Below are 25,457 nucleotides of genomic sequence, written 5' to 3' on the forward strand. Positions count from 1 at the left end.
TGAATCTGTATCTACCCAGTGATTAGATAATAATGCTGTATCTAAATAAAATTTCCGTGTTTGCAGGATGAATACAAATTGTCTCTAGGAATTTGTAAGAGCAAAACTGGTGTAGCAGCAGCACAACAAAAGTAGGTGTTCTTTAAATTCTCAGGCAGCTTAGAAAAGCTATTCCTATTGTAGAAATGAAGAGGAAATAAAATAAACCCGAGTTGACTTTTTTCTGCTCTCCCATGGGTGGGGCTCCAAGGCAGAGTGGGTGGCTGTCGCAAGAAAGGAACCCACGGAGCAGATTGGCCATGAGAATTCTAGAATTTTGTCCTTTGCACTTAGATGCCTTGCCATTTTGTTTAAATGAAGGATATCTTTAAAAACATTCTTAGAAGGGCACAGAATTTTGAAGGGTTTATAGAACACTTTTATGTGAGCCATAATGTACATTGGAACATTTTACCTACAGGCGATAATAATAGATAGTTAATGTTTGTATGGCCAAGGCTGTTGTGACCTTCTTTGAGGACCCACAACTTTGCTTCCCTTCTCCCACCTCAGATGTCCCTCTGCTTGTTGGCTCTCCTAATGTTTTCTGGAGCCTCCAAGCATGATCTAGTCCTAGGACCTTCACAAATGCTGCTGCCCTCTGCCTAGAACACTCTAGAACTCTGCCTAGAACACTGCCTAGAACATATCTCCGGATATGGGCAGGGCTCACTTCCTCCCCACTTCAAGTCTTAACTCAAAGAATCTCACCCGTCCTTCTCATCTATAATTGCACCAACCCTGCTTCATGCTCCTTTCTTGTTTTGGCTTGGTTTTCACCAGGGCATTTTATCATTTAACATCTTATTCATTTTACTTATTTATCTTGCTTGCTGTCTTTCTTCCCAACCATTCCTAACTCCACAAAGGTCGGCATTTTCATCTGTCTTGTGACCAAAGGTATCCCCAGCCCTGAGAATAGGGCCTGGAACACAGAAGGGAATAGACTAAATATTTGACGAATATATGACTTTCCTATTAACTCAGCTAATCTTCACAGTGACTTGGTGAGGAAATCAGGGCTGCATTTCATGATGAGGAAATTGAGGTTCAGAGTGAACATAGAGGACTCTTGGAGTCATGAAACAGCAGAGCCGGGACTCAAAGCAAGGACACCTTCCTCTACAACCCATGACTTTCCGCTCCGTCCTTGCACTAGGGCAAACCTCTTTGGGGAACTTTAAGTTTGGAGTCTAATGTAGTCTCATTAGAGGTGCATTTGTCCTACTTTTACATCGCTGATCGCACATAGCAATTCAAATTGCTTATAATTAGTCACTGGAAGAGAAAGGAACTAAGATTAAATCATGAACTAATGCTTATTCAACACCACCTGGCTAGGCCTATATTAACAAAGCAAGGCCCATAAATGAGGTTGTTATTCTAATAATTTAGGCAAAACCCCTGCTGCTCTTCAATTGTCAGAATAATTACTTCAATTTTTCTTCAAATAAACCAGTGTTTTGCAACCTCAGCACTGCTGACATTTTAGGCTGGGTAATTCTTTTTTGTGGGGAGCTGTCCTGTACATTGTGAGATATTTAACAGCATCTCTGGGCCCCTACTCACTAGATGCCAGTAGCACTCTCCCAGTTGTGACAACCAAAAGTGACTCCAGACATTGCCAAATGTCCCCTGAGGGACAAAATTGCCTAGTTAAGAACCAGTTATAACAGACACTCCCTAGGCATAGTGTTGGGTGCACAGTGGATATCTAATAAAACTAAAAACAGGGCTCTTGGACTTTGACTTGTGTGAGCCAGAAAAATAAAAGGGTAAGATAAAAATGCCTCTTCTCCCCTTCTTAATCAGGATAATGGAGGGAAATGCAGGATTTTCATCTTATTCACCCACTGACTACCAAAAATTTATGTGGTTAGCTGCAGTATGTTTCTCAGACCACTCTGGCGCCTAACACTTCATGCAAACAGATATTTCCTTCCTTGATATGAAACACAATAATAGCTAAGCAATGCTCATGGTCGTTCTCAATATCTTCCTCTTTCCAGTCTTCAGTGTCTTGCAGGCTCCTGCTTATTATACTAGAAAAGAGCACTTGAACCTCTTCCCACCTCATACCTCGCTGCCTAAATTCAGGCCGTGGGCATTGGTTGCCCATATTACTGCTCACCTAGCTCCTTGGCTCACTCCCTCTCCTACCTCATATCTTCCTTCACTCTGCAGCCAAGAGGATCTTCCTAAGACACCAATTCTATTCCCTACTGACTTCAAGAGCGCATCTCAAAAAAGTATCCGTGGAATCAAATACTTTTTGGTAATACTGTTAATCGAAATCTCTCCTTCACAGAGCCAGCACACACTATTATGTAGACTTTATAATTTACCAAATTATTATACCAGATAAACTTTTCCTGAAAAATCCCTTGGTACTAATAAGATACATGTGGGGGGACACTGACTTCTAGGATTAAATTTAGTTTAAACAACATCATCGATATATGAGATAGCCAAGTATTATGCCAAACGTTTGAGAAACGAATCTAGAAACAGATGAAGTCCATTCCCTCGATGAGCTTACATTTTCATGGGAGAAACCAATAGACAGACAAGATAAACCATGGTAATTCCCAGAAGAGCAGTAAAAAGAACTATTGGAGGACAAAGAAAGTCATGTCTGAGTTGGGTTTTAAAGAATAAGTGAGTTTTCCATTTCAGAGGAAGAGGAGGGGGATGGAAGAAGATAGACACATTGCAGGTACAAGGAGCAGGATTCACAAAAACATGGGAGTGAGGAAGCACAGACATGAGTCAAATTATTCATAAGGCATGGGGAAAAGTGGAAAGAGATGAGGCTGGAAAAGGAGGTTTCAGCCAGCTTGTCATGGGCTTTGCATGCTAGGAAATATATTTGGGCACCAGGTCAAGGTTGATGTGTACATTAGAAAATGTACAAGCATATAAGCAGAAAAGCAACATGGTAAATTCCTGTTTGGGAACAATAACTTCATTAGCAACATTGCAGCTTGTGAAGTCAAAGCAGGAAGGCTAGTTCAGAGGCAACTGAACTACGCAACCCATGGTCCTTGGACCAGAGGAATCAGCATCACTTGTGATCTTGTGGGAAATGCAAATCCTCGGGCCTCCCCAGGGAGTACTGAATCAGAATCTCTGGTGGTAGGGCCCTAGAACGTGTTTCAATAAGTTCTTCAGGTGATGCTTATGTAAGCTAAAGTTTGAGAAGGTCTTATCTAAATTACATATGAAGAAACTTGGGCTAAAGCACTGGCTGTGGGGATGACGAGAACAGATTTAAATGTTTGAAGGTAGAACTGATAGATCTTACTAACCACTGGAGTGTTGGAGCTGGGGAGCAGGAGAAGTTGCAAATAGCTCTGAACTTACTATTTGGGTGACTAGGTGTGTGGTGAGGTCCTTTAATAAAGATGAGGACTTGTTTTAAGTAGACTATAACAAGTTTAGCTTGTGTGAGTTAAGCCTGAGCCTCTTGTAAGACATTGATTTGGGATAGATGACCAGTGAGCATTTGAAATGTGGAGCTGAGAAGAGAGGTGGGGGCTAGTGGCAGGGATCTGACTGTCATCACCATTTTTGAAATTACCTGGGTGTCACCAAGGAAGTGAAAAACAATGAGAGCCAAGGTCAGATCCTGAAAATCACCAACATTTTTTAAAAAATGAATGGAGTGTAATGATGATGGAGACATAGAAAAATAAGAGAAATGTCTGCAAAGCCATGGAGAGAGCCTATTCTTCTCTATGCAGTCTAAAAGCCCTTCTGTTATCTGGCTACCTATCTATCCAAACTAATTTCCTACACCTTCTTTAGTATGTATGGATTACACTTCTGAAGTTTCAGGCATCCAGACCAACTGTGCCCTACTCATTGCTACCTTCGGACCCTGGCAATGTTGTCTCCATTCTCTGGCATGACCCACTACTAACCTATCTTCACTACCTCATTTCTGAATCTTCCCTTAGCTCTCATAGCCAGAATTAACCAGTCTTCTCCCTGGTATTCTCCACGGTAAGTTGTGTCTGTCTTAACACTTGGAATGTTGCTGAGCAATTGCTTTTTTGCTCTCTGTTTTATCTAACAGAGGGCCAGGGCTATAACTTATTCATCTTTTCATCTTCTAAAGAACCTAATATAAGACCTAATTGAGATCCAATAAAAATGTACTACATGCATGAAAGAACGCATGAACCAGTGATCGGATGGATGGGTTAAATAACTCTTAACTAATTGATAAATAACAGTATAGTATTAAGGTCTTTCTCCTTCAGGATCTTCTGGGCCCTGCTGATTCAGGGGTTGCTCATGCGTTGCATCCGGTGGCAGTTCACTTATTTCCCTCTTCCGCGCATGTTCTCAGGGTTTAGCTTGCAATTACTGCCATGTTGGAAAGTAAGCAATAAAGGGGACCTAATATACTACTTCTTCTAGAAGCATTTGCACAGACATCGTGAGAATCCCTTATTGAAGAATTTCAGACTGATATGGATGTATTTTGAGGTGATGAGTGGGTTCTTTAAATCATCCCACATAGATGGTTCTCTACCAAACTAATACCAGGATGTTGTAGAAATGAAATTAAAAATTCCACTTTCTGATTATTTCAGAGCTTGCAGTAAAAGCAAAGTAAAAGTGTAAGAGAAATGGTAATGATTACATGGAAGTGTTCCGCGTGAAATTTGAATCTTTTGAAAATTTACTTTAGGAAATTTCATAAAAATGGATGGAGAGATTTTATCTGAAATATTTCACTATAAAAATATTTCATTTATTTCCACCCATTTGAATTCCATTCTGTTTAGATATTTAACATTTGATAGTTTTAAGAAGGACCAAATGGCTTGAAGTAACAACTTTCCACAAATTCATAACAGCTCTTCATCTGGTCACTGAGCTGAGAGCTGAGTCGGAGCCTGCAGATTCCCTTCAATATTGGGTTTCATTCCCTCCATCTTGTGCAGGCCGCTCTCAGAGAAAACAGCCAAGAAAAACAACCCAAGCACAAACGGCTGCAAATTGACTTGCAAATGTACAAATTCAGACCAAAAAGTGAAACAGGAAATCTTCTTTGAAGGGTAATTATCATAATTTATAATGGGCAAATCTAAACTCTTTCCAATATTTCTCTAAACTTTCCAGTGACTTCATTGCCCATGATTGGGAAGTTTTGCCTCTTCCTTTTAATGTGTATTTTGAGAACCTGCACAGCTCCTCAAACGTGGGCAGTTATCTCCATGACCTATAACTCAGAAACTAAATTATACTCCTCTCCAGTTAGCACAAATTAATGTTAGGTCTGGTAAAATAATTTGATTACCAAAAAAAAAAAAAAAAAAAAAAGAATCAAAACAGCCAAGATATGACTGGGATAGGCTAGGTACTAGGGAATTTGTGTTCTAAAAGTTCCTATAATTGCAAATGTTAGCTTAGTTTTTCATTAAAAAAATGAAATTATGAACTCTAAAAGATCTTTATTAACTCCAAAATAACAAAGGAAATGAAACCTTTGATGAACATAGTTCAATTCAGGATACTGTAATCTAATACCAAAAAATTAAGTAAAAATGTATCAATTATGAGTTAATTTGCTACACAAGAAAGAAATTAAATGATTGGGAAAAAGGAACACTTAAAGCCACCACTTTGAAGCCTAGATTACCCAAACTGACTGTTTCCATTGACAGATTAAATTATGTTGCAACATTAACATTTCATGAGAAACCTTATAAGCGAACACTTTAGAAAATTATGATTGCTGAACTGAATAACAGGCATAAAACATATAAAACAACTCACCCAGCCCCATATGGCTATTCTTTTTTCATCAATGAAACCCATTTCTATGAATTTTCTAAAATAAAAGAAACAAATTTTTAGAATTTTAAGTGTGTACACATGACATTTACTTCATTACACAAGCATATTTAATCCAAAGATTTAATAGAAACGCTTCATTTTCTTTGTTTAAACACATGCATAATAATGCTGCACTTACAAATAATTAAAAGAATATGATCATGTTTTCTGCAAAGCATAAAAAGGATCCTTTAGGCTCTACTGTACATCTATTGAGTCTTACTTTCCGGGCTGAAAGTCTAGTATCCTAATTGCGGGAGTGAGTTACTGCAGACTCAGAGAGGTCAAGACCTAGTCTTACAGTAACACAAGAAATACTAGCACCATAACTAGGACCAAATATCCAAATCCTCAGATTTTGGAAAAAAAGATTTTCATTGTTGTTGCCTTAAATTTTATCAGTGTTAAATGCTTAGATGTTAATGATAATGGCCATCTCATTTTCGGTAGCTTTCATCTGCAAAAAAAATATCCATCCCTCTCCCATTCCATACTTAGGAACCCTCGGTTTGTCACAGCATGGATATGTATCTTTTAGGATATGGTCATAATTCGTTTGCGTTTCATCACAGAAGAGCCATCGTTTGAAAACTATTTTGAAAATAAATGTCTTCTTAGGAGTAAGAGACCGTGCTGAAGGACAACTTTTAAATAAAAGTCATGGGAAGCCTTCAGAAATATAACTTTGCAAAGTCGGTGCGAAAATGGGAATATTTTAGGCTAATTTATCCCATGCCCCCTTGAGGATTGGTGTTCTAGAGCAATTGTGATTTATTTGGGGGATGGTTTGATAAGAACTCCAGGAACTCTCAGAGAAGCAGGAGCAGTGGAAGAAAATAGCAAACTGGATGAGCCATTGCAGAGACCCGGATGCAACAGTAATGGGAAGGCGAGGAGAACGAAGTGGCACACGCAGCGCCAGAAAAAGACCATTTTTTTTTTGTTCCCTATAGTTATGTTAATGTCCTTTGTCATTTTTCTCTGGAAGTAAGATGTAGAGGTTTCATTAGTTGAATAATGGAGTTTCTTAAGGGGATTTCACAGCAACCATTTTGCTCGTTGCATTGATTCAACATGCACGTTTCCAATGCACAGAGGAGTTGGGCAAATGCCCGGGACAAACAGATGGGAAGAAGCCCCGTCAGTCACAGCTTACCCTACACCGATTCTGAGGGACACTGAGGAGTCTACGGGGAAGAAATGCAGCAGCAAACGGGAAGTTGCTACCTGTGTGGATGCTGTTCATGATAAAACAGAGAAAATGTGCAGCAAACTGTGGCATTTCGGCAATTCTTCCACAAACTTCACAAACCAAATGAAAGAAGAGAAGGTTCGCTCTCTTTGTTAAAAAAAAAAAAAAAAAAAAAAAGAATCTTGCCACTCGTGCTGGAAGACGGTTCTGAGCCATAAAATCAATTTCGATTTTATGATCTCCCGGAAGCTAGCAATCATATTGCCTTGCATCTGGGGTAAAAGCAAATAGCAGGTGATACATGGGAGCAGGAAATTCTTAACAGCTCCCTTCCTCGGTTTATTCCGAAAGGATGACATTTACAGGAAATGATAGTGCAATAGTTAACATGGAAATGAAACATTAACACTTAATGTGGCAGGACTAGGTTAAAGGTTAGCTAGATAACCCGAGCACTTTAAGGCCACCAAAGCTCTATAAAATTTACCTCCAAATTCTGAAGCGCTTCCAAAGACAGTTATCAGAAATACTGTTGATGATGTGGTTAAATGAAGAAACATGTTAGGAACAAATGAAAAAGCATTTTGGAGGCTAAACTGAACTTCACAACTTTTCTCTCATAAAAATGACCCTATTCTAAAGGTCAATTTGGAACCCTAGGGATCAATTATTATCCTATTTTGGAAATGTTCTTGTTGATGCCAGGTATAACAGTATGATAGATTTTTCTCACCACTAACCTTCAAGTTATATAAAAATTTTAAACTGTGGGAATGCCAAAAGTGCCAAATATACCCCAAATTAGTAGAACTGATCCTATAACTAATGAAGTTTTGTGGGGCCTATGTAAGTACCATTTGCAGAGAAGTCTGGGGAAAGCAGGTCTCAGTTTCGTGTGTGCTTTGACCTCACAAACATCTCCTTGGAAGCATTCTCTTTTGTGTAGTCAAAGTAGTGAGCTTGTGTGGCTTTTTTTTTTTTTAACACTGCTTTGCTTTGTTTAAATCTATTTATTGACTCTAGCATTTACTCTCATTTCCAAATAGGTACACATGATTTTCTTTTGGTATGTAAAAATTTTAGTCAGATTGCATTTTATTTAGTTTTTATTTTTTTAAATATAATTTATTGTCAAACTGGCTAACATACAGTGTGTATAGTGTGCTCTTGGTTTTGGGGGTAGATTCCTGTGGTTCATTGCTTACATACAACACCCAGTGCTCATCCCAACAAGTGCCCTCCTCAATGCCCATCACCCATTTTCCCCTCTCTCCCACTGCCCTCCCCCCATCAACCCTCAGTTTGTTCTCTGTATTTAAGAGTCTCTTACAGTTTGCCCAGATTGCATTCTATATGAGATTGAAGGGGATAAATTTCATTCTTTCGTGGGAAGGTAATTTGAGGGCTACCATAAAGGGATTACAATCCCAATTCCCATGTCAGACATTCAGTGTCTGATTCCTAAAACACTTCTTGGCAGACATGCGGTTGAATTATTCCCAGGATCATCATTATAAATCTATCCTTTTTAGCTTTTGTTTTCTCAAAGCATCCGGTTCCAAGGCTTCCCTTTCACTTTTGCAGAATGGCGCTTTCAAGAAAAGCCAGACCAGCCTCAACTGGCATCTCCACTGTTGCATACATGCTGTGCACGGGCCACACAGCCTCCCCTTGTTCACTAGGGTGTTTAGTAAAAGTTCCATCTAATGGCAATGCTGTCCCTTCAGAGTGCCAGGGGTTTATCCATTTTACAAAGATTGTAAGTGCACTGAAAGTAGAGATTATAAAAATTGCACAGTTTTATACAGAGTGGATTGCAATGGCATACATTAATATTTGATCTGTTGTTGAATGGCTGAGCAAATGAGTGAACATATGCCTGCTCTATAGCAGGAAGACTTTCTTTAGATTCCATCCTAAAAATGGCTCAGAGAAGGTAAAGGTAGCCAATAACTGCCTCTGGTCTATCTTCAATTCTAAATGCCAAAGACATTTATATTATTGTGAAAATTGGTACAATTTGTGGCTTCATGTCCTATATATTGAACAGCAGAAATAACAATTTTAGCTAAGGCCTGTACATGGGATTCAGGTTTAGATTTTCATTCCATCCAAGAAACACGATAAGAAGCTATCTGCTCTGTTTCTTGAGGTATTCTTAAATACAAATGCTGCAATTTTGGTGGTAAATAAGTGCAAAACACATAATGATGCACTTTGTTGTTATTGGTAGATTGGGATGATGAGCTGCTTCTGTTAAGTTTGGTTTTCAACCAATGCCAGAACAAACCACTGTTTAGCGCTACGAACTTTGGAAAAGATGTAACTGAATTACGAATGAGGTATAATCTACATCTGTCTTTTGATGTGGTCCCAGGATTGCGTACCCTTGATGTTTATTGCATGGTTTAAATAAAAATAGATGTGACCTGCAGTGCCAAAAAAAAAATAATAATCCTTAAAGAATTAGGTCTATAATACTGACAATGGTGTTCATATTTCCACAATGGCGTTCATATGTGAGAAACTGATCTCGTGGTGGATTTTTCTTTGAGCTATCTCTTCTGTGTCTCTCCATCGGGCAGAAGATTATCCTAAATAGGTTAATAGCAGACAGGCCAAATAATCTGGATTAGCAAGAAAGATGGAGCCTCCTAGAAATGAGGTGTGAATGACACCTAGAGATTTCATAGTGTTATTTAATAATCTACTTATTCGTTTGTCAGATTTTATTCAAATAGACTGTTTTTAATTGAATATTTTGTGTTATAGAAGTGTGTGTATATTACTGTTCACAGAATGGAAGGAAAATTTGAAAACATATGGGTTATGATTACTTTTCTATTTTTAAAAATAATTACTTGTGAGTCTAAACTCTTCTGCTTTGATTAGAGACAAAAACACAGAAAAGTGTTGTCTGGGCCCACCTCCTTGCTGTTAAATACAATCTTCATTGTGTATGCTATATTGAAATCGGTAACTATCAGTGACATTAAGATGATAAAAGGAATGTGCTAATGAATTTTCTAAATTGCTCTTTGTTCTGCAACAATGTCTGACCTTAAGCCGTTACACACACATATATATCCACAACTAAGGGTGCAATTGGCCTGTGTTGGCTTTTACATTTATAAACTACTGTTCTCTGACTTCACATACTCACAACATAATAACAGAAACCCAACAACTATAGAGAAATATCCTGAAGCATCCTGCACAGTGTTTACAAATAAACAGCAATTTTGATGCCTATATTCTATTTGTTTCAGAAAAGATGATGGAGACACAAATTATGGTTGAGAATGTGGTTGGGAAGGACTCAGGTTATGGGTCTGCCTTCCCCATGAATGTTTTCATAATATAATTTGTATTACGTAAAATGCATGTTTTGTCAAATGAAAACAGGAAAACACTTTCATGCTAACACAGCTAAACTTCACAGCTAGCTTAATTACAAAAGAATGCTTAGTATCTGTAAGTGTAGGGTGTTGAGGAAATCTTGAGACATTTCTAAGTCTATGAGATAGAATCCACAATGCTTGAGCAAATTCAGATGTTTGGTTTCCTATAGACCATCCCTAGAGTTACACAATTTTTTTTTCTAGTTGTGAGCCATGTGAATCAACGAAAGGATATCAGAACGACTGAAACACTGAGAGTACTTGTCATTTATCACTATAAATCTTGTTTCTACACATTTATTAGCTCTTGTCTATCATTATTTTTTTTCTCATATTGGGCAAAAATATCTCTTTAAGATTAATGTTAACTTGAGAGGAAGTTAGGAAAACAGACAAAAAGAATTAAATCATGAAAGATGGAGAAACCCGACAGTGATTGCATGACTTTTGTTGCACGCCAGTTTCTGTTTGAATGAGGTGCTCACCTGACAGCTGTGATCTGGTCCTCAACTTCATAAACACCCAGCTTTCGATACACTGCATACAGGAGTTTGTCACCTTGGAAGGCTGTTCCTCGGCCATCCACCAAGGCAATGACTATCCCTTCCTTACTTGCAAGATAAGAAATCCAACTAATAGCGAATACAGACCTTACGCTCTGACTACAAGGACCACCATACCTAAAGGAAAAAAAAAAAAAAAGAACCTTGGATTCCTTTGTAAAACTCAACTTCTCATCGTAGCTAAGAATTGCCTTTAGTATTTCCAGTACATTTGTATGATAAAATTTCAATAACAGTGGCATTAGAACTGGCTCAAAATCAAGAGAGGACCAGGCTTTTCCCAGAGGTTTGCTACAAGGAAGTTGTTTTGGGACACAGCCTCTCCTATTCCCCAAAACGGATACATCTAGGGTTGGCATTTCAAGGAATATGTGTGGGTTTTTCGTCATTTCTGCCACCTGCCACTTGCTAAAAGCAGGCATAAGATATACTAAAAAAAATGCATGGTGTTTTAAGCAAATTGTGTGTAGGTCAGCACTGATTTTGGGTGTGATTCCACTAAATGTATTCCATTCCCTTATTTCATTTCTAACTCACTTACATAAGACATTAAGATGATTTACAATATTTTTTGGCTGCAATTTCTCTATCTCAAAGGTATTCTGACACATTCGGCAATTTGCCATACAAAGGAAATTCAAGACAGCAAATGCAAGCCAGTCCATCTAAAATCCCCAAACTTCCTCATTCTATTTTAAATAGCCATATTTTATTTACTCTGATTAGTTGAGGAATATATAAAAACAGCATCAATAGGAACTGTTACCAAGGAGAATGGTTCATTCTATCTCATAAATGTGTATTTAATTTAACATATTTTCAGTAAATAGTTTTTACACCAAAGAAAATATTACATACACTTGAATTAGCAAGGGATACTTCTTTGATCTGTCAAATTGAGGAGGAAGAATCATCTTGTACCATAAAGCTTGGGAAAAAAAGAAAAATCTTTATTCCACTATATGTCATTATTTATTTTCTTTAATTACAATATAACATAAAATAAATTTATAACTAGTTAATTGTGAAGAATCGAGCATATGTTTTAAGTTGATTTTTACTGTGTATTTTTGTCAAATTTATAAATTACTAGAAATCTTGAGTTATTGTTTATCTAGAAGCACACGTACTAAAATTAAAATCAGATAAACTTTTAAAAAATATCAGGGTTGAAGTGGAGCTATAGAAAAGTATCAGATCAACTCTATTTACAAACATATTAAAGACATTCTGTGAAACTCTATTATAGTAGTAAGATTGCTTGAATTAAGTTATTTTAATATGGTAGTGTTTGGACTATAATATTTACCCTGTAATTTTTTTTTAAAAGCAAGATAAGTGTTCAGCTTCATATTTGTAAATGAGAAATTTTTATAAGATCTTACTAATTTCATCCACTTCAAGTTTCTTAATTTCTTCTTTAGGCAGCTGGATATTTTTCAAAGCATTTTCCAATTCCTTGTTTTCTTCCAGGATTTTAATTTCTTAAAAAATAAAATGCTCATTTTTAATTAATAGCATTAACACAAGAAAATTCCTTTCTTAAAATTCCTTTGGTTTTAATATGGATAAAACTGAAACTGTATAAGGAACTGTGTAGCAAGTTTCATATTGCCAAGCATATTTTTAACCCAGCCTTTAAAGCAGGTATGAGTTTATGAGGACATCAATCATTGTCTCCTGTACTGATCCTTATGGCATCGCAACACATTTTGAGCAGAACCACAGAGACAGTAACGTTTATTCCCCATATTTCCCCATCTCCAACTTTTCTAACGTGAAACTATGTATGATCTGAGAAGGTGACTTTTTTTATCATCTAAGAAAAGAAACAAGAAATACAATCTATATTGCTGGAATCTCAGTTAAAATAATTGATTATGTAGTTACAAAGTTTGTTTTTAAAATTTTCAATGTGTAAAATCAAGTATTAGTTCTGTGATTTTTTAAAATACATGTTTATTTTTAATCTTTCCTGCTCTGCTTAAGTAATACACGATATTCTTCCTCTTTTTGTAATTGAACTATTGCACATTATATTCCTTCAGATCGTTTCCCTCAAGGTGGTTACATACCTTAGTAAAATAACAATATATAACACTATGCTCTCTTTCCGTCTTTCACCTTAAAAGATCTTCTTAAAAACTGCTGTTTATGTGTGAAATTAATTCCGTTTCACACTTTAATCTTTGAAACTGAACAATCCATTGATCTCCTGAGGCTGTAGTTTGGTGATCTATGCAAATGGGTTTCTAGCAATAGAGGGCTTTTTGCAAGTTTGATTTTGAACTGGAATTGATACTGGCTATCTTCTAGGGAAAAGTTAGACTTTCATATGGCATGTGGAATTTGTAGATTTATTTTTTAAAAGAAGGTCTGGATGACTTCTGAGATATGGCAGGTTTTACAAAAGACATCCTGTGAACTTCTTGTTTTTGTGCCTTTTTAAAAAGTGGTCCTTGAAGATAGGGAACTGGAGGAGTACTTGTAACTACACTAAGTTTGCCAAACCACTTCCCTTGTAACTCTCAGTTTTCATATACTCATGGCATTTTGTTCCAACATGTTATATTTAATCTTAGAACAAGTATAGATGTTTTGGTATGAGTTGTATAAGATACATAATAAATTTCATTTTAACTTTGGATAATCCATCAGGAAAGAGATACTTGTGGCATCTTAAAAGCTAAAACTAGAAAAAAACCCAAAAAACAAAAAACAAATATACAATTCTAAGTACAATGGAGCCAATTCTTCATTCTCTTTGTGTGGGTTCTGTGTGTGGAGCTATTATGGATAAAGGGAATCCTGTGTGGAGTCACAGAGTGTGTTATAATTGCTTATTATTTCTTTTTATATTTTAGTTATTATTATATTTATTATTTGCTTATTTATTTTTATCATTTTACCAACAGGTACTGGAAGATCATACCCAAGTGTTGGCAGGTTGGTTAGACTTTCACTTCTCCATTTGGCTAGCTGTTGAACTTACTGATTCAAGACTTATTGAATGCCAAATTTAATTTATAAGCTTATTAATGCTCTATAGTGCAGAGAAGCATTTGTACATACGGTAACTTGGCAATTTTGCCCACCCCTTGGAGCAAAATGGGATTTCATAGGACTGTGGCTGGGGGATGCCGACTGGGCTTCTCTATGTGGCTTTGCATTAAAAGCCAATAATGTGGGAGGAGTGCTGCAGTCTAGACTGTACCTTTCAAACTTATTTCACTCATCATTGTATACGCAGTACCTAGTACATGATAGGTACGTAGGACGTGCTCTGTATTTTTTGTGGACTATTCATTATGATGAAATAAAAAAAGAAAAAGGATGGACCATGCAAGAAACTTTTGTTTCAATTGCATTAACTACTATATGTTGCTCATTAATTAAATTATGTGAGGAATCTGTGGAAAAGCTGATAAACGGGGTCATTCAATCAGTTGGGTAACCTGCTGTGCCCGAAGCAACTAAGCCTCAACTGGGCTACGTCAAGGGCCAACTCTTCTGGGTTTCTAAAGCACATGGTTGAGGTACTATGTTATTTTCAAATGGCCTGACCCCACTTTGCAGATAAAATGAAGCCATGTACTGTTTTCTGCAACGTCTACAAACTGACGTACATTATATGAAATTGTACTAAATCACATTAGTATTTTCTTCATTCTTGCTCAGCACAATGCCAGGGATGAATCTCTGCACCTGTCTCTGGACTCCATCCATTTTCCCAACTCCTTGGGGACTCCCCTCCTTTATGTCTTCAACCCCTTTGGTCTCTTCATTTCTTCCATCAGCATTTAACCACGCTCAAATGTTTATTATCTTTCAAAAACAAAATTGAACTTCTATCAACTGCTTCCAGCCATCATCCACCCCCCTCTCCCTCCTCTCCTCAGTCAGACCTATTGAAAATACTGTCTTTTTATCTACCTCCTCTGCAAGCCTAAACTTGCTTTATTCTGGCTGCCACCTGCACTGTTCTCTGAAAATGCTCCGACCAAGACAATGCTAATTCCCTCTTGTTAAATTCATTGATTTGGAGCAGGTCTCACTTCACTCTCTGCAGCACTTGACACAGGTGGGCACTCCCTCTTTGCCCTCTTTGCCCTCCTCCCTGCCTTCTTTGATACCATATCCACAAGGTTGTCCTCCTTCTGGTCCCTCTGTGTCTCCTTTACAGGGTCATTTTCCTCTTCCCATTTCTCATGTTGGTATTCTGCACAGTTTTATTCTAGGCTCACTTTCTACTACCTCCGCCCACCCTCATTTTTCCTACTCTGCAGTCTCATCCACTTCCATGGCCTCAGTAACCATATATTTAATAAAGTAATGACTTCGTGTTCCTCATCTTCAGTCCAAACTGATCCCGTGATGTCCAGATTGAAAACTTTGCCACTCCAGTCAGCTCCACTTGGATATCGTCGCAGTGCCTCAAGCTCAACGTTAAAAATAAAACTCATCATCTCCACAAAAATATTCTCTCTGTTGTGAATCCCTCTTCCAGTAAAAAAAACATCAATATCAATCCACTTGACCAAGCCAGACATCCAAGCAGAATTAATACCTCCTTCATATTTGTGGGTTTCCAGTTTGACGTATTTATCCTTATGAGACATTTCCAAACCCCTGAAACCCAGATGCGGTGCCCTGCTTATGTGCTTTCATGCTCTATTTCCCGTATCTGAATTCTCTACCCCACAGTATTGTCCATTCACATGTCTGCATTCCTCATTGATCTATAATTTCCTTGAGGAAAGGAAATCTACCTAATCTAATCCAGTCATATCTAATCCAGTATCTGTTCATTTTTAAGATCTAGTATCCAGCACAGTGCCTGGATTAATGTGATAGGTGCTTAATAAATATATGTTGAATAAAGATTTCTGGCATGAAATGCAATGGAAAATGGGTAAAAACAAAACAAAAGAAAACAAAAGCTACAAATGAATAGAAGACACAGCATCAATTCCAAAAAGCAGCTCCAAGACGTATCTGGGAATTTATTAAAGATACAAATTCTCTAGCCCAGTCAAAGAGGTACTGAACTGGAATTTCTGGGGCGCGCCTGAAAGCTCAGGCCTTTATGATAAATATCTCTGGAGAATTTCATCGCTAGGCAAGTTTGCATAACTATGCTCTAAAAAAATTTGTGTTCTGTAGGAGAGTTAGAAAACATATAAATACATATGACAAATGAAAATGACATGAGCACCGCGCCTGCTTTGTAAGTATTGAGAGAAGTAGTAACACTTTTGTATGCAGTACAGAAATCGATACCTGGCAGGAAGAGGAGAAGGATAATAAGAGAGTGGAAATTCATGCCCTGAGAAAAGGGAAGCTGACCTTTAACAGCCATGATAAAATGGAAATCATACATTTATGGGAATTTCCATTAAAGCAAAAGATTACAGATTTGAATGTAGTATTGCTTTAAAATGTCTCTTACTCAAGGTTGAGTTGAGCCATATTGAGAAATACAATCACTTATTCTTAAAAGTATTTCAGGGGCGCCTGGGTGGCGCAGTCGGTTAAGCGTCCGACTTCAGCCAGGTCACGATCTCGCGGTCCGTGAGTTCGAGCCCCGTGTCAGGCTCTGGGCTGATGGCTCAGAGCCTGGAGCCTGTTTCCGATTCTGTGTCTCCCTCTCTCTCTGCCCCTCCCCAGTTCATGCTCTGTCTCTCTCTGTCCCAAAAAATAAATAAACGTTGAAAAAAAAATTAAAAAAAAAAAAGTATTTCATTATTAGCCACAAGGTTAAAAAAAAAAAACCAAAACTTCAAAATGAAACTAAATTCACAGTCCCTGTATTACAATGCCTGTCCTGTCCAGAGCTCCTGAATTGACTCTGTTTTTCCTCATTACCATATTTTCACCTATTATACTTGAGCCATTGTGCTGGCAGCCAAACTAATCCCAAAACAGTCTCCTGACTTGTCATCAAAGCTGTTCAGGGATCAGAATCACAGGCACAAGTGCTCAAGTCCCTCATTGTCCCTTGTCTCCATCAACTTCGACCTAAAATGTCCTTTAATAGTAAATCAGAAGACAACGGGGAATTGCTGGGAGAGCACGGGGCAGTGACACACTTGGATAACTCCGCCGAGGGCAAAGACAGTCATCTTTGGTCTGTGAACCCTTTTTAACCTATACCATAAATACAGGATGGAGGAGGACGATCTTGATCATAGTTGAAGATGGGAAAAGCCTCTGAATTTCAGGGCTTTCATACGTAGCAACACTGTGATGTAGCTGTTAAAACAAAAAGCCAGCGTGATAGTCACCCTCTGCTTTGAACTGGACTTATATCTGGAATTTGTCTCCAGTTTGGGATGTTACAAAAAAAGCAGGAATTCTGATTTGGGAGGGAGGTTGTGCTAAATATCCTAACTGTCCTTCTAGTGCTAAGCTGCTGTGTTTTTTAGGGGGCCGATTGGGGAAGACAGTATGAATCCCTGTGATAACAACCCATCCGTGTTATGCCAGGTTCTTACTGCAAATAATTGTTAAATTTCATAGGGTCCAGTTTGACTCAAAGAATACCCAAATCTACATGACAAGAGGCTTTATGAGAACAAGACTCCATCACAGTCCCCGTGTTGGTGTGAGGAAAGTGTCTTGCTTCCTCTAGTGTGATGTCACCGACAGTTCACCGTTTCTTTAGACAGCAGCATGCAAGAGAGCGTACCTTGATCAGTGCGACCGTCATGAAGGGTGGAAATGGGGAGGCCTGGGCCTGTGCACAGGATAAAAACAAACACATGTTTTAGCTTTTAAATAAACCCTGGGTTTCCAATAAGAACTGCTGGTCATCTTTGTGGTTAATGTCAGGCTCAACTTCATCTTTTAATTCTACAGCTATTTTTTTCCCCCAGAGAGAAGGAAACATCACTTTGTAAGTTAAGTAAGTTTAACCTACACAAGAGATCAGAGCCCAAAGATGAGATGTGAGAGAAGAGTCACCGGTGCGCTTTACCAGGAGGGATCCTGAATAGTCCAGGATCTAGTTACAGAAATGGACCCCAGAAACTGCTGTGGCAAATGGCCTTCTGAGAAGACACCATGCTGTATGAGCTACGTTAGCTAAGTCTCTATTATCCAATAACCTTCACCAGTACCCAGATAATACTTTCAGTCTGGCTTCTTGGTTCAATGCTCAGTAGAACTCAACATCTTTTTTCTATGTAATTAATAAATGAAGAAATAAATTTATCTAGAATCTGTTGCCTGTTCAAATGTGCTGTGGCAGGTCACATTCCCTGGGAAACAGACCCAGCAGGAGTTTTGTGGGTGAGCAGTTTTTCTGGGGTAGTATTAGGAGGGATGAGACAATGAGGGAAGGTGGGCTTCAGTGCAGTCAAAACACAAAACTCAGCCGACCCCACAGGGAGCTCCAGAGCTGGATGGCCTACAGAGTTGCCTTCATGTACCAGCCGGGCTGGCTTTTACACAGAATGGAGTGGCCATTGGCTGTGGCAAGGCACGTCCCAGGGTGGGAGCTGAGCTGTGAGCTGTCAGCCGCTGGCACCCTCAGCAGCTGGCAGAATGAGGGGTTCAGTCCTGAGGTGGGAGGTTCTGGGTGGCACTTCAGTGTCCACTACATATTCCAGCATGGAACTCAGGGCCTCTGTGCAGAAACTGGCCATTTTAACAAGACCTACAAATAATTAAGCACTAATTTTCTCTCACTTGAGAGATAAAATAATATCCTCTTAAAGGATAAATTTGCTCAGGCAGTCAATGCGTTAAAAGAAACAACATGGAGGTTAGGGGTAGAGCTTCGTTGCACTTCTGATGCTTCTGCCTTCTTTTTGGAACATCATTCGGGTAGCACCCTGGATCCCAGGCCAGCAGAGGAGGGGGTGACCTTTTGATGAATTCTGAGAAGACCTAGATTTAACAACTCCTTCTTCTGCCTTGTTCCTGGCATCGTTCTCCCTGCTTTTGTCGGGTCCTCAGTGTTCCAAATAGGATAGTGCCGGGCTCCGTGGGGGCAGCCAGTGGCTGTCCAGTCATACCCATATTTGTGTAATTGTAATTCTGAGGTACAATATTAGGAAGCTGTACACATTTAACCACATTTTCCAATTAACATTTACAAGTAATAAAGCTAAATAGTTTAATTTCCTTCTTGACCCTTCAGTCTAACTTGAGAGTGAGGAGAAGGGATACTATTTATTAGACTCCCTCAAAAAAACAACAATTCGTTATTGTGTGGAGTGTCCAAAATTGTATAGAACTTAATTTCAGAGATTGTCATTTTGGCCAGCTTTTCTTCAAAGGTATTAGAAGGGACAAACACATATTATATTTGTGGTCAGAATGTAAGGAAATGAAACATGAATCAGAATTTGTTGACTTTAGTCAACCAGCATCCATCCTATGGAATTTTCACGGGTATGCGGTTCCAGTAGTGACAACTAGCATATCTTTTCTGGCCAAATTATGACACTAAATAATAACTGACTGCCCTAGATACAAAAGACCTGAGCACAAATGGCATAAAAGCATCAATTGTCTGGAATCCCCCCTTTGCATTACTTTTGTTCCATCGGCATCACGAAGAGGGTTTTCACCTATTTAATCCTATTCTCTGGGATTTACTCACCATCTCTCTTGGAGAGTTTGAAGTTACATAATGAGGCTTTACTCTTAGTCCTAAAGGGAAAGATTTCAAGGTTTTTCTTATGATGGCTCAGTGACTCATTTTACTGGAGCTTCAAAAACACCAGACGATGTGATGCTTCCCACACAGTATATTTTTTGCTAAATGGGAAATTACCATACTGCCGAGCAAGAGTGAGTGTGGAAAAGTCAGGCGATTCAAGTTCTAGAAAGGACTCTTCCACCAACTTTTGAGGAGAGCTTAGTCTTTGCTTCCTTATCTTTTCAGTGGGCACTCAGACTCGAGCAAACATTAGGAAGACAAACCGCTATAAAAAGTGGCATAGTGCTTTCAAAAAGGGTTGAAGCATTATGCAAATGCAGAAAGCACACAAACACAAAGGAGTGTATGCAAGTGTAGGGTCACTGATGTCTTTATCAGTAAATATATCGGCATAAGAAAAAGTTTTTTTGTTAGACTTCACAAAAGGCAGTAATGCTTGGATCTTCTTTCGTACCTATGTTCATTCAACAATTATGCATTATACGTTATACATAATTATTATGCATTAGCCATTTTTCTTGGCCTTATGAATGTGAAGATTAAAGGAAAGCATCCTCTGCCTTCAGGAGAGAAAGACAAACAGATTACTCAGTAGAGTTAATTCAATGATACTACATGCCTGGCATGTAAGCTTTCAATATGTTTTGCCTGAATACATAGCTTGGGTTGAAAAATGTTGCATATAATTTGACAAGGACATTTAATATATACCTTTAAGTACCATAACCACATTCAGCACATATGATTATGAACAACAATCTCTTGGCTTTTCAGAGATGTCATTGACCCAACATTTTGTGAAAATAGTTGTAACAAACCGACATCTTGTGCCATCTTACAGGGGGCATTTGGGGTAAAATGCTTATTCATTTCCGCAGTCAAATGAGTTGGGGCTCTGGTTCAGGGGCCAGATGACTGGAGTGAGGAGAATGGCATGTCAGGGAAGCCTTCCTTCTGGGAAGTAAAGAACCTGGGGTCTTCTGCAACTGCTCAGGGATCTCCATCGGGCAAAGATTCCTTTTGTTCTCTGAGCTGCCTTCCACTGGGAGTTGATACCAGAAAGAGCTGAGTGGTGTGCATTTTGTAATAACATCTTCCATTTGCTGTTCCCCACCAGAGAAACTCAGGGATTTAATTATGGGGATGGGACAGAGAATGGAAAAGTAGGTATTTCTCAAGTCCATTTTCCAAATCTCCATGACCCCAACATATTTCATTGATCTACTGATGCCCAACCTGACCTGTTTCATTGCTTTTCATATGTTCAAGATATAGCTAAGATGTTATGCATAAAATAAAATATTTTGGATAGAAATGATTAGCTAAATGTACACATGACCTAAAAAAAAACCATGAAGTATTTAGTGTATTTAATTACCCATGACTTTTTAATATTTGAATGAATTCTTATGTTTCCCAAATTTAGAAAGGACATTCTGGGTGACAAACTTTATTTTCCATCCTCGCTGAAACTGTACTTCAAAGAATTATTGGCCTCCAAGGGAAGGAGCTCATGTTTCTAGGACGTTATTCTTCCTCCTGGCTATCAGAGTTTGACATTTTCCAGGCAAATGGGGCCGAAGTCCGGCAACCATTTTTAACACAGAATGCTTCTTTTAATACTATTGCTCGAGTCTTGCTGAAATAGCTGCTAGATGGTGTTTGCATATAACTAGATGGTGCTGTGGCAGGTGGCGGGTAAGAGCTTGGGATTTACAGTCAATAGATCCTTGGTCCCATCCTAACTCTGATGCTTGCCAGCAGTGCAGACCTTTTGCAAGCTATTCTATTTCCTCAACTGCGAAAAAAAAAAAAAAGAGATAATAATGCTCTCCTATCTTCTTTTTATTCTTTTCCCCCATAAGCATCAGGTCAGATAACATAGGTAAGATCCCCTCCCATAAAGGTACTTGATAACCCGTAGTTAAGATCGGCTAGAGGATAGTGGTGATGAAGGCAACCACACTGGCAGTGATGTGGTAGAGTTCGTCTTGGGTCCATTACCTACCATAGCAGACAAGTGCATAGTACTTGGCGTAGTCACTGAAACTTGCTGTGTAATATTGGCACCTTTCTTTCCTTAGATGGCAAGTAATGCACTTTTTGCTTGGAGGATAGCTTCCAATGCTAATTCTAGAGGAAAATGAAAATAAAACTAAGCTGAAATTTTGAGATTGTATTTATCAAAATGTACTACTCCATGTAAAATGACTAATTTACATATTGACATCAAACCCACTCTATTTTTCTCTTGCCAATATCATTTAAAGTGAAGGGGAATTACAGTATTTTGATGTAGCCTGATTTTCAATCATCTTTGCTTGAAGAGGCACCAGACTTGAGGGAGAAGCCCCCCCAGTTTCTCTGGGGTGGGAGAAATACCTAACACCTTGAATGGAAGTGAGGTAACCACTTCCCATAGCCATTCATCTCTCACATCTTACAAAGTGGTTGGCAATGCATAGTTCTTCATCTTTCCATCTCTCTTTTTGTACTCCCATGTAAAACATGCAAGGAAATCTGGCAGTCTCACCAAGAAAAGGGTCGCTGTTCTTATCATATATCTGGAAGGGGAAATTAGTAATAAGCAAATTGGAAATTAAAAAAAAAACACAGTTTTTAAGTGCCTCCAGTGCCTTTCATTCTTTTCAGAAGGAAGTTTTGGTTCAGAGAAGCTCTTCCTGGGAATGCTTCCCTACCGGCATTCTTACATAAGCCAACATGGACCTACACCCTCTCCCCAGTAGAACCTTCTGTGTAGTTCCTGAAGGAGGTGGTTGGTTTTAATATACAGACTCCAAGACCTTACCCCAAACATTCAGAATCAGAATCTCATTTGGGGCAGACTAGATGGTATGATGCCAACATGGGTCAGGGTCAGAATCTGTTGTGACTGGTAAAATAATCTGTGGCTGCTGCAGTGTTCTTTCTGCTGCTGCCCTTGATCTTGCCTTGGACATGGTAGAGGGGAGCCAGGGACATTGCTGGCGCCATAGAGGGATTCTCCCCAACAGATAAGAAGTCATGATACAGGAAGGAGCAGAGGAATGCAGCAGAGGGAAAATTTCTTATTTCCTTGGTTACAGTCTGCATTCATGTTCACATTTTGGTGTAATCTTGGAAATATTATGTAGGCAGTTAATAGTAAGGGGATTAGGTCAGCATGCCCAGGTACAAATTCTGGCTATAATAGTATTGCCTGCCTCCTGAAGTTGTAGGGATTCAACAAAATTACATATGTAAAGCAGATAAAAACGTGCCTGGCATATAGCAGACTATCAGCCCATGGTAGCTATGCCTTTTACTTCTACATCAGAAAGGGCTGTTGAGGGCACCATTCATTTTTTCTCCCTTTTTAAAAATGTTTAGTGGGGCGAGGCCACCATTCCATTTGCCAAGGGGACAATTGGGCCAACTTAAACACTAATTTGGGAAGAGAGAGGAATTTTCTCCAATCCTAATAGGCTTATGCCAAGGTGAACCATGTTAAAAGAAATCACACAATATGGGAGTCAACGCCATACCTGGTACACAATAGGGACTTAATTAGTGTCTGCTAAGTGAATGAACATCGTCAATTACCTCTAAATTTAGTTGAAGTATTTAGTATCATGTTTTTATCAGCATTAGAATTCCTTGGCTTTTCTTTCTGAAGACATTTTGAGTTAGCTAATATTTGGGGGGTGTATATTTTATACTGATGTGGGGTACAGTATGCTCCAAATGTTTTACCTTAATTCATATATTATTTTTATTACATTTATGCTTTAAAGATATTCTATGTATCCAAAGGACTCTGACATATTTTCATTCAAATTAATGTATACAAATACTAGAATGAATTGACATAAATTACCTATAGATATTTCTTCTTCCAGGGTAGCCTTCAAATTCATTGCTAGAATAAAACCTGAAATACATTCAGAAGCTATTAGATAAATATTTATAACTAAATGGTGATAGAATTTTTAGTACTAATAGAGTAAACAATGTAGTCCAATGTTCATCTAATGAAACTATATTAATTGGCACTTATGTAGATAAATCATTGCTGGTTATTAACTTATTTTTAAATGTTTATTTATTTTTGAGACAGAGACAGAGACAGAGAGAGAGAGAGAGAATGAGTGAGGGAAGGGCAGACAGAGGGGGCATAGAGGATCTGAAGTGGGCTTTGTGCTGACAGCAGAGAGCCTGAGGTGGGGCTCGAACTCACGAACGATGAGATCATGACCTGAGCCAAAGTTGGATGCTTAAGTGACTGAGCCACCCAGGTGCCCCAGTCATTGCTGTTTATAACACTGAATTTTATATACTTACTCTGACTTTCAAATCATAGGAGGATTAAAGTGTGCCAAATATTCTTTTTTTTACTATAGGTGTATTATATTCTGATTCATTATTTATGAGTTATACAAAATAAGCTAGGATATTGATTAATATCACCCCCTTCCTTACCATGATAAAGTTTACTGGTTTCTCTATGTTATATTATTTAATTCTGTTTGTGATTCTGAAGATATTTTGGATTTGTTTTATAGAAACCCTGACAGAGAAGTTTGTTATAAACCCAGAAACGTATCCACACTACGACACAACACAAAGGGGCATGTTGATTTACCCAGATGCAAAAGAAGTCACAGGAGAACATACTTGTTACTTAAGTATCTGGGTCCCAGTTCTAACCTGTCTTAATATAGCCATGAAGTGGGAAATCCAATTTAGTGGCATGATTTTCACTCCTCTGAGTTCATCTGAATATCACGAAGAAACCGCCTTTTTTTTTCCCCTTCAAGAACAGCATAATAGACTGTAGAAAGTTAGGTTTAGTTACCAATTTTTAATTCTTGAGGTTGTTCAGTGGCTCAGGTACTACTATGTGTTCACTGTCATAAAAACCTTGTTACCCGCGAGTAAAAAGAAAAGGCAACAGAATGCCAATCACTCCTAGGATTAAATGTATCTTCTGACCCAGCGTTTTTCTACATGACTTTACTGATTTCAACGCTGATAGACTGATGGTCACTTGCACTTGCCTTCCCCCACATCATCTGAAACTACTAGTGAATAAAATACTCAGTATCTTTTCCAAACAGCACCACCCTCCCCCCACCCTCCCACAGCTTTCTTGTTCTGTCAAAGGCTTCACGATTGATTACCTTCATCTGACACTTGCAGCAGAGTCCAGTTTGCCTTGCCTTTCCCTTTTCCTTCACTGCCACGAAGTCACCAGTCTTGTTCAACCTCCATCTGTCTTTATGGTCTATCTCCTTCCTCTCACTCACTTAACTAATATTTACAGAATTCCAGCTATGTGTCAGGCACTATGTCAAGTGCTAAGGACACACAAAGAAAGGAGGCGTAGCTTTTTCCTCAAAGAGTCCATATTTTATTGCCACTATTCTAATGTAGGTCTCTATCATTGCAGGCCTGGATTATGACCATAGCTGGGTCTCCCTGACTTTGGTTTCCCCTGAAGTCCTAACCCTGTTATGTCTGATATTTGCCATCCACGTTTATCTCATCACTCTTCTTACACTGGTGATTGTAATGACTTCTCCATATAATGTTCAAACTCCTTTGTCAAATGTTCCAAGAGTGCCATAAATCGACAAATGGTTTCCGACATGTTTTTATCCAGTGAGCCTGGACTAATGATTCCCTTTCTTTGCTCTTAGAATTACAGATAATGACAGGCAGGTTATAAGAAAGTACCCTGGATTTGGAGTTTATTAGAAGCAAGG

General features: G+C 38.5%; 1 protein-coding gene across 2 annotated transcripts in view; it reads right to left on the bottom strand.

Moving 5' to 3' along the window:
- The window catches only part of LOC122481387 (fibroblast activation protein alpha), a 74,012-nt gene that overhangs the window by 5,980 nt on the left and 42,575 nt on the right, over positions 1-25,457 (bottom strand). For both annotated transcript variants that reach the window (XM_043576903.1, XM_043576904.1), the window contains 7 exons: positions 23,570-23,623; positions 21,722-21,846; positions 17,734-17,781; positions 12,431-12,529; positions 11,904-11,973; positions 10,968-11,162; positions 5,830-5,884 (listed from right to left, as the gene is read on the bottom strand). In XM_043576903.1, coding sequence (XP_043432838.1) covers positions 5,830-5,884; positions 10,968-11,162; positions 11,904-11,973; positions 12,431-12,529; positions 17,734-17,781; positions 21,722-21,846; positions 23,570-23,623 — 646 coding nt within the window. The remainder of the gene's footprint in view (positions 1-5,829; positions 5,885-10,967; positions 11,163-11,903; positions 11,974-12,430; positions 12,530-17,733; positions 17,782-21,721; positions 21,847-23,569; positions 23,624-25,457) is intronic.

The sequence above is a fragment of the Prionailurus bengalensis genome, chromosome C1 (genome assembly GCF_016509475.1).
Source record: "Prionailurus bengalensis isolate Pbe53 chromosome C1, Fcat_Pben_1.1_paternal_pri, whole genome shotgun sequence".
Taxonomy (NCBI): Eukaryota; Metazoa; Chordata; class Mammalia; order Carnivora; family Felidae; genus Prionailurus; species Prionailurus bengalensis.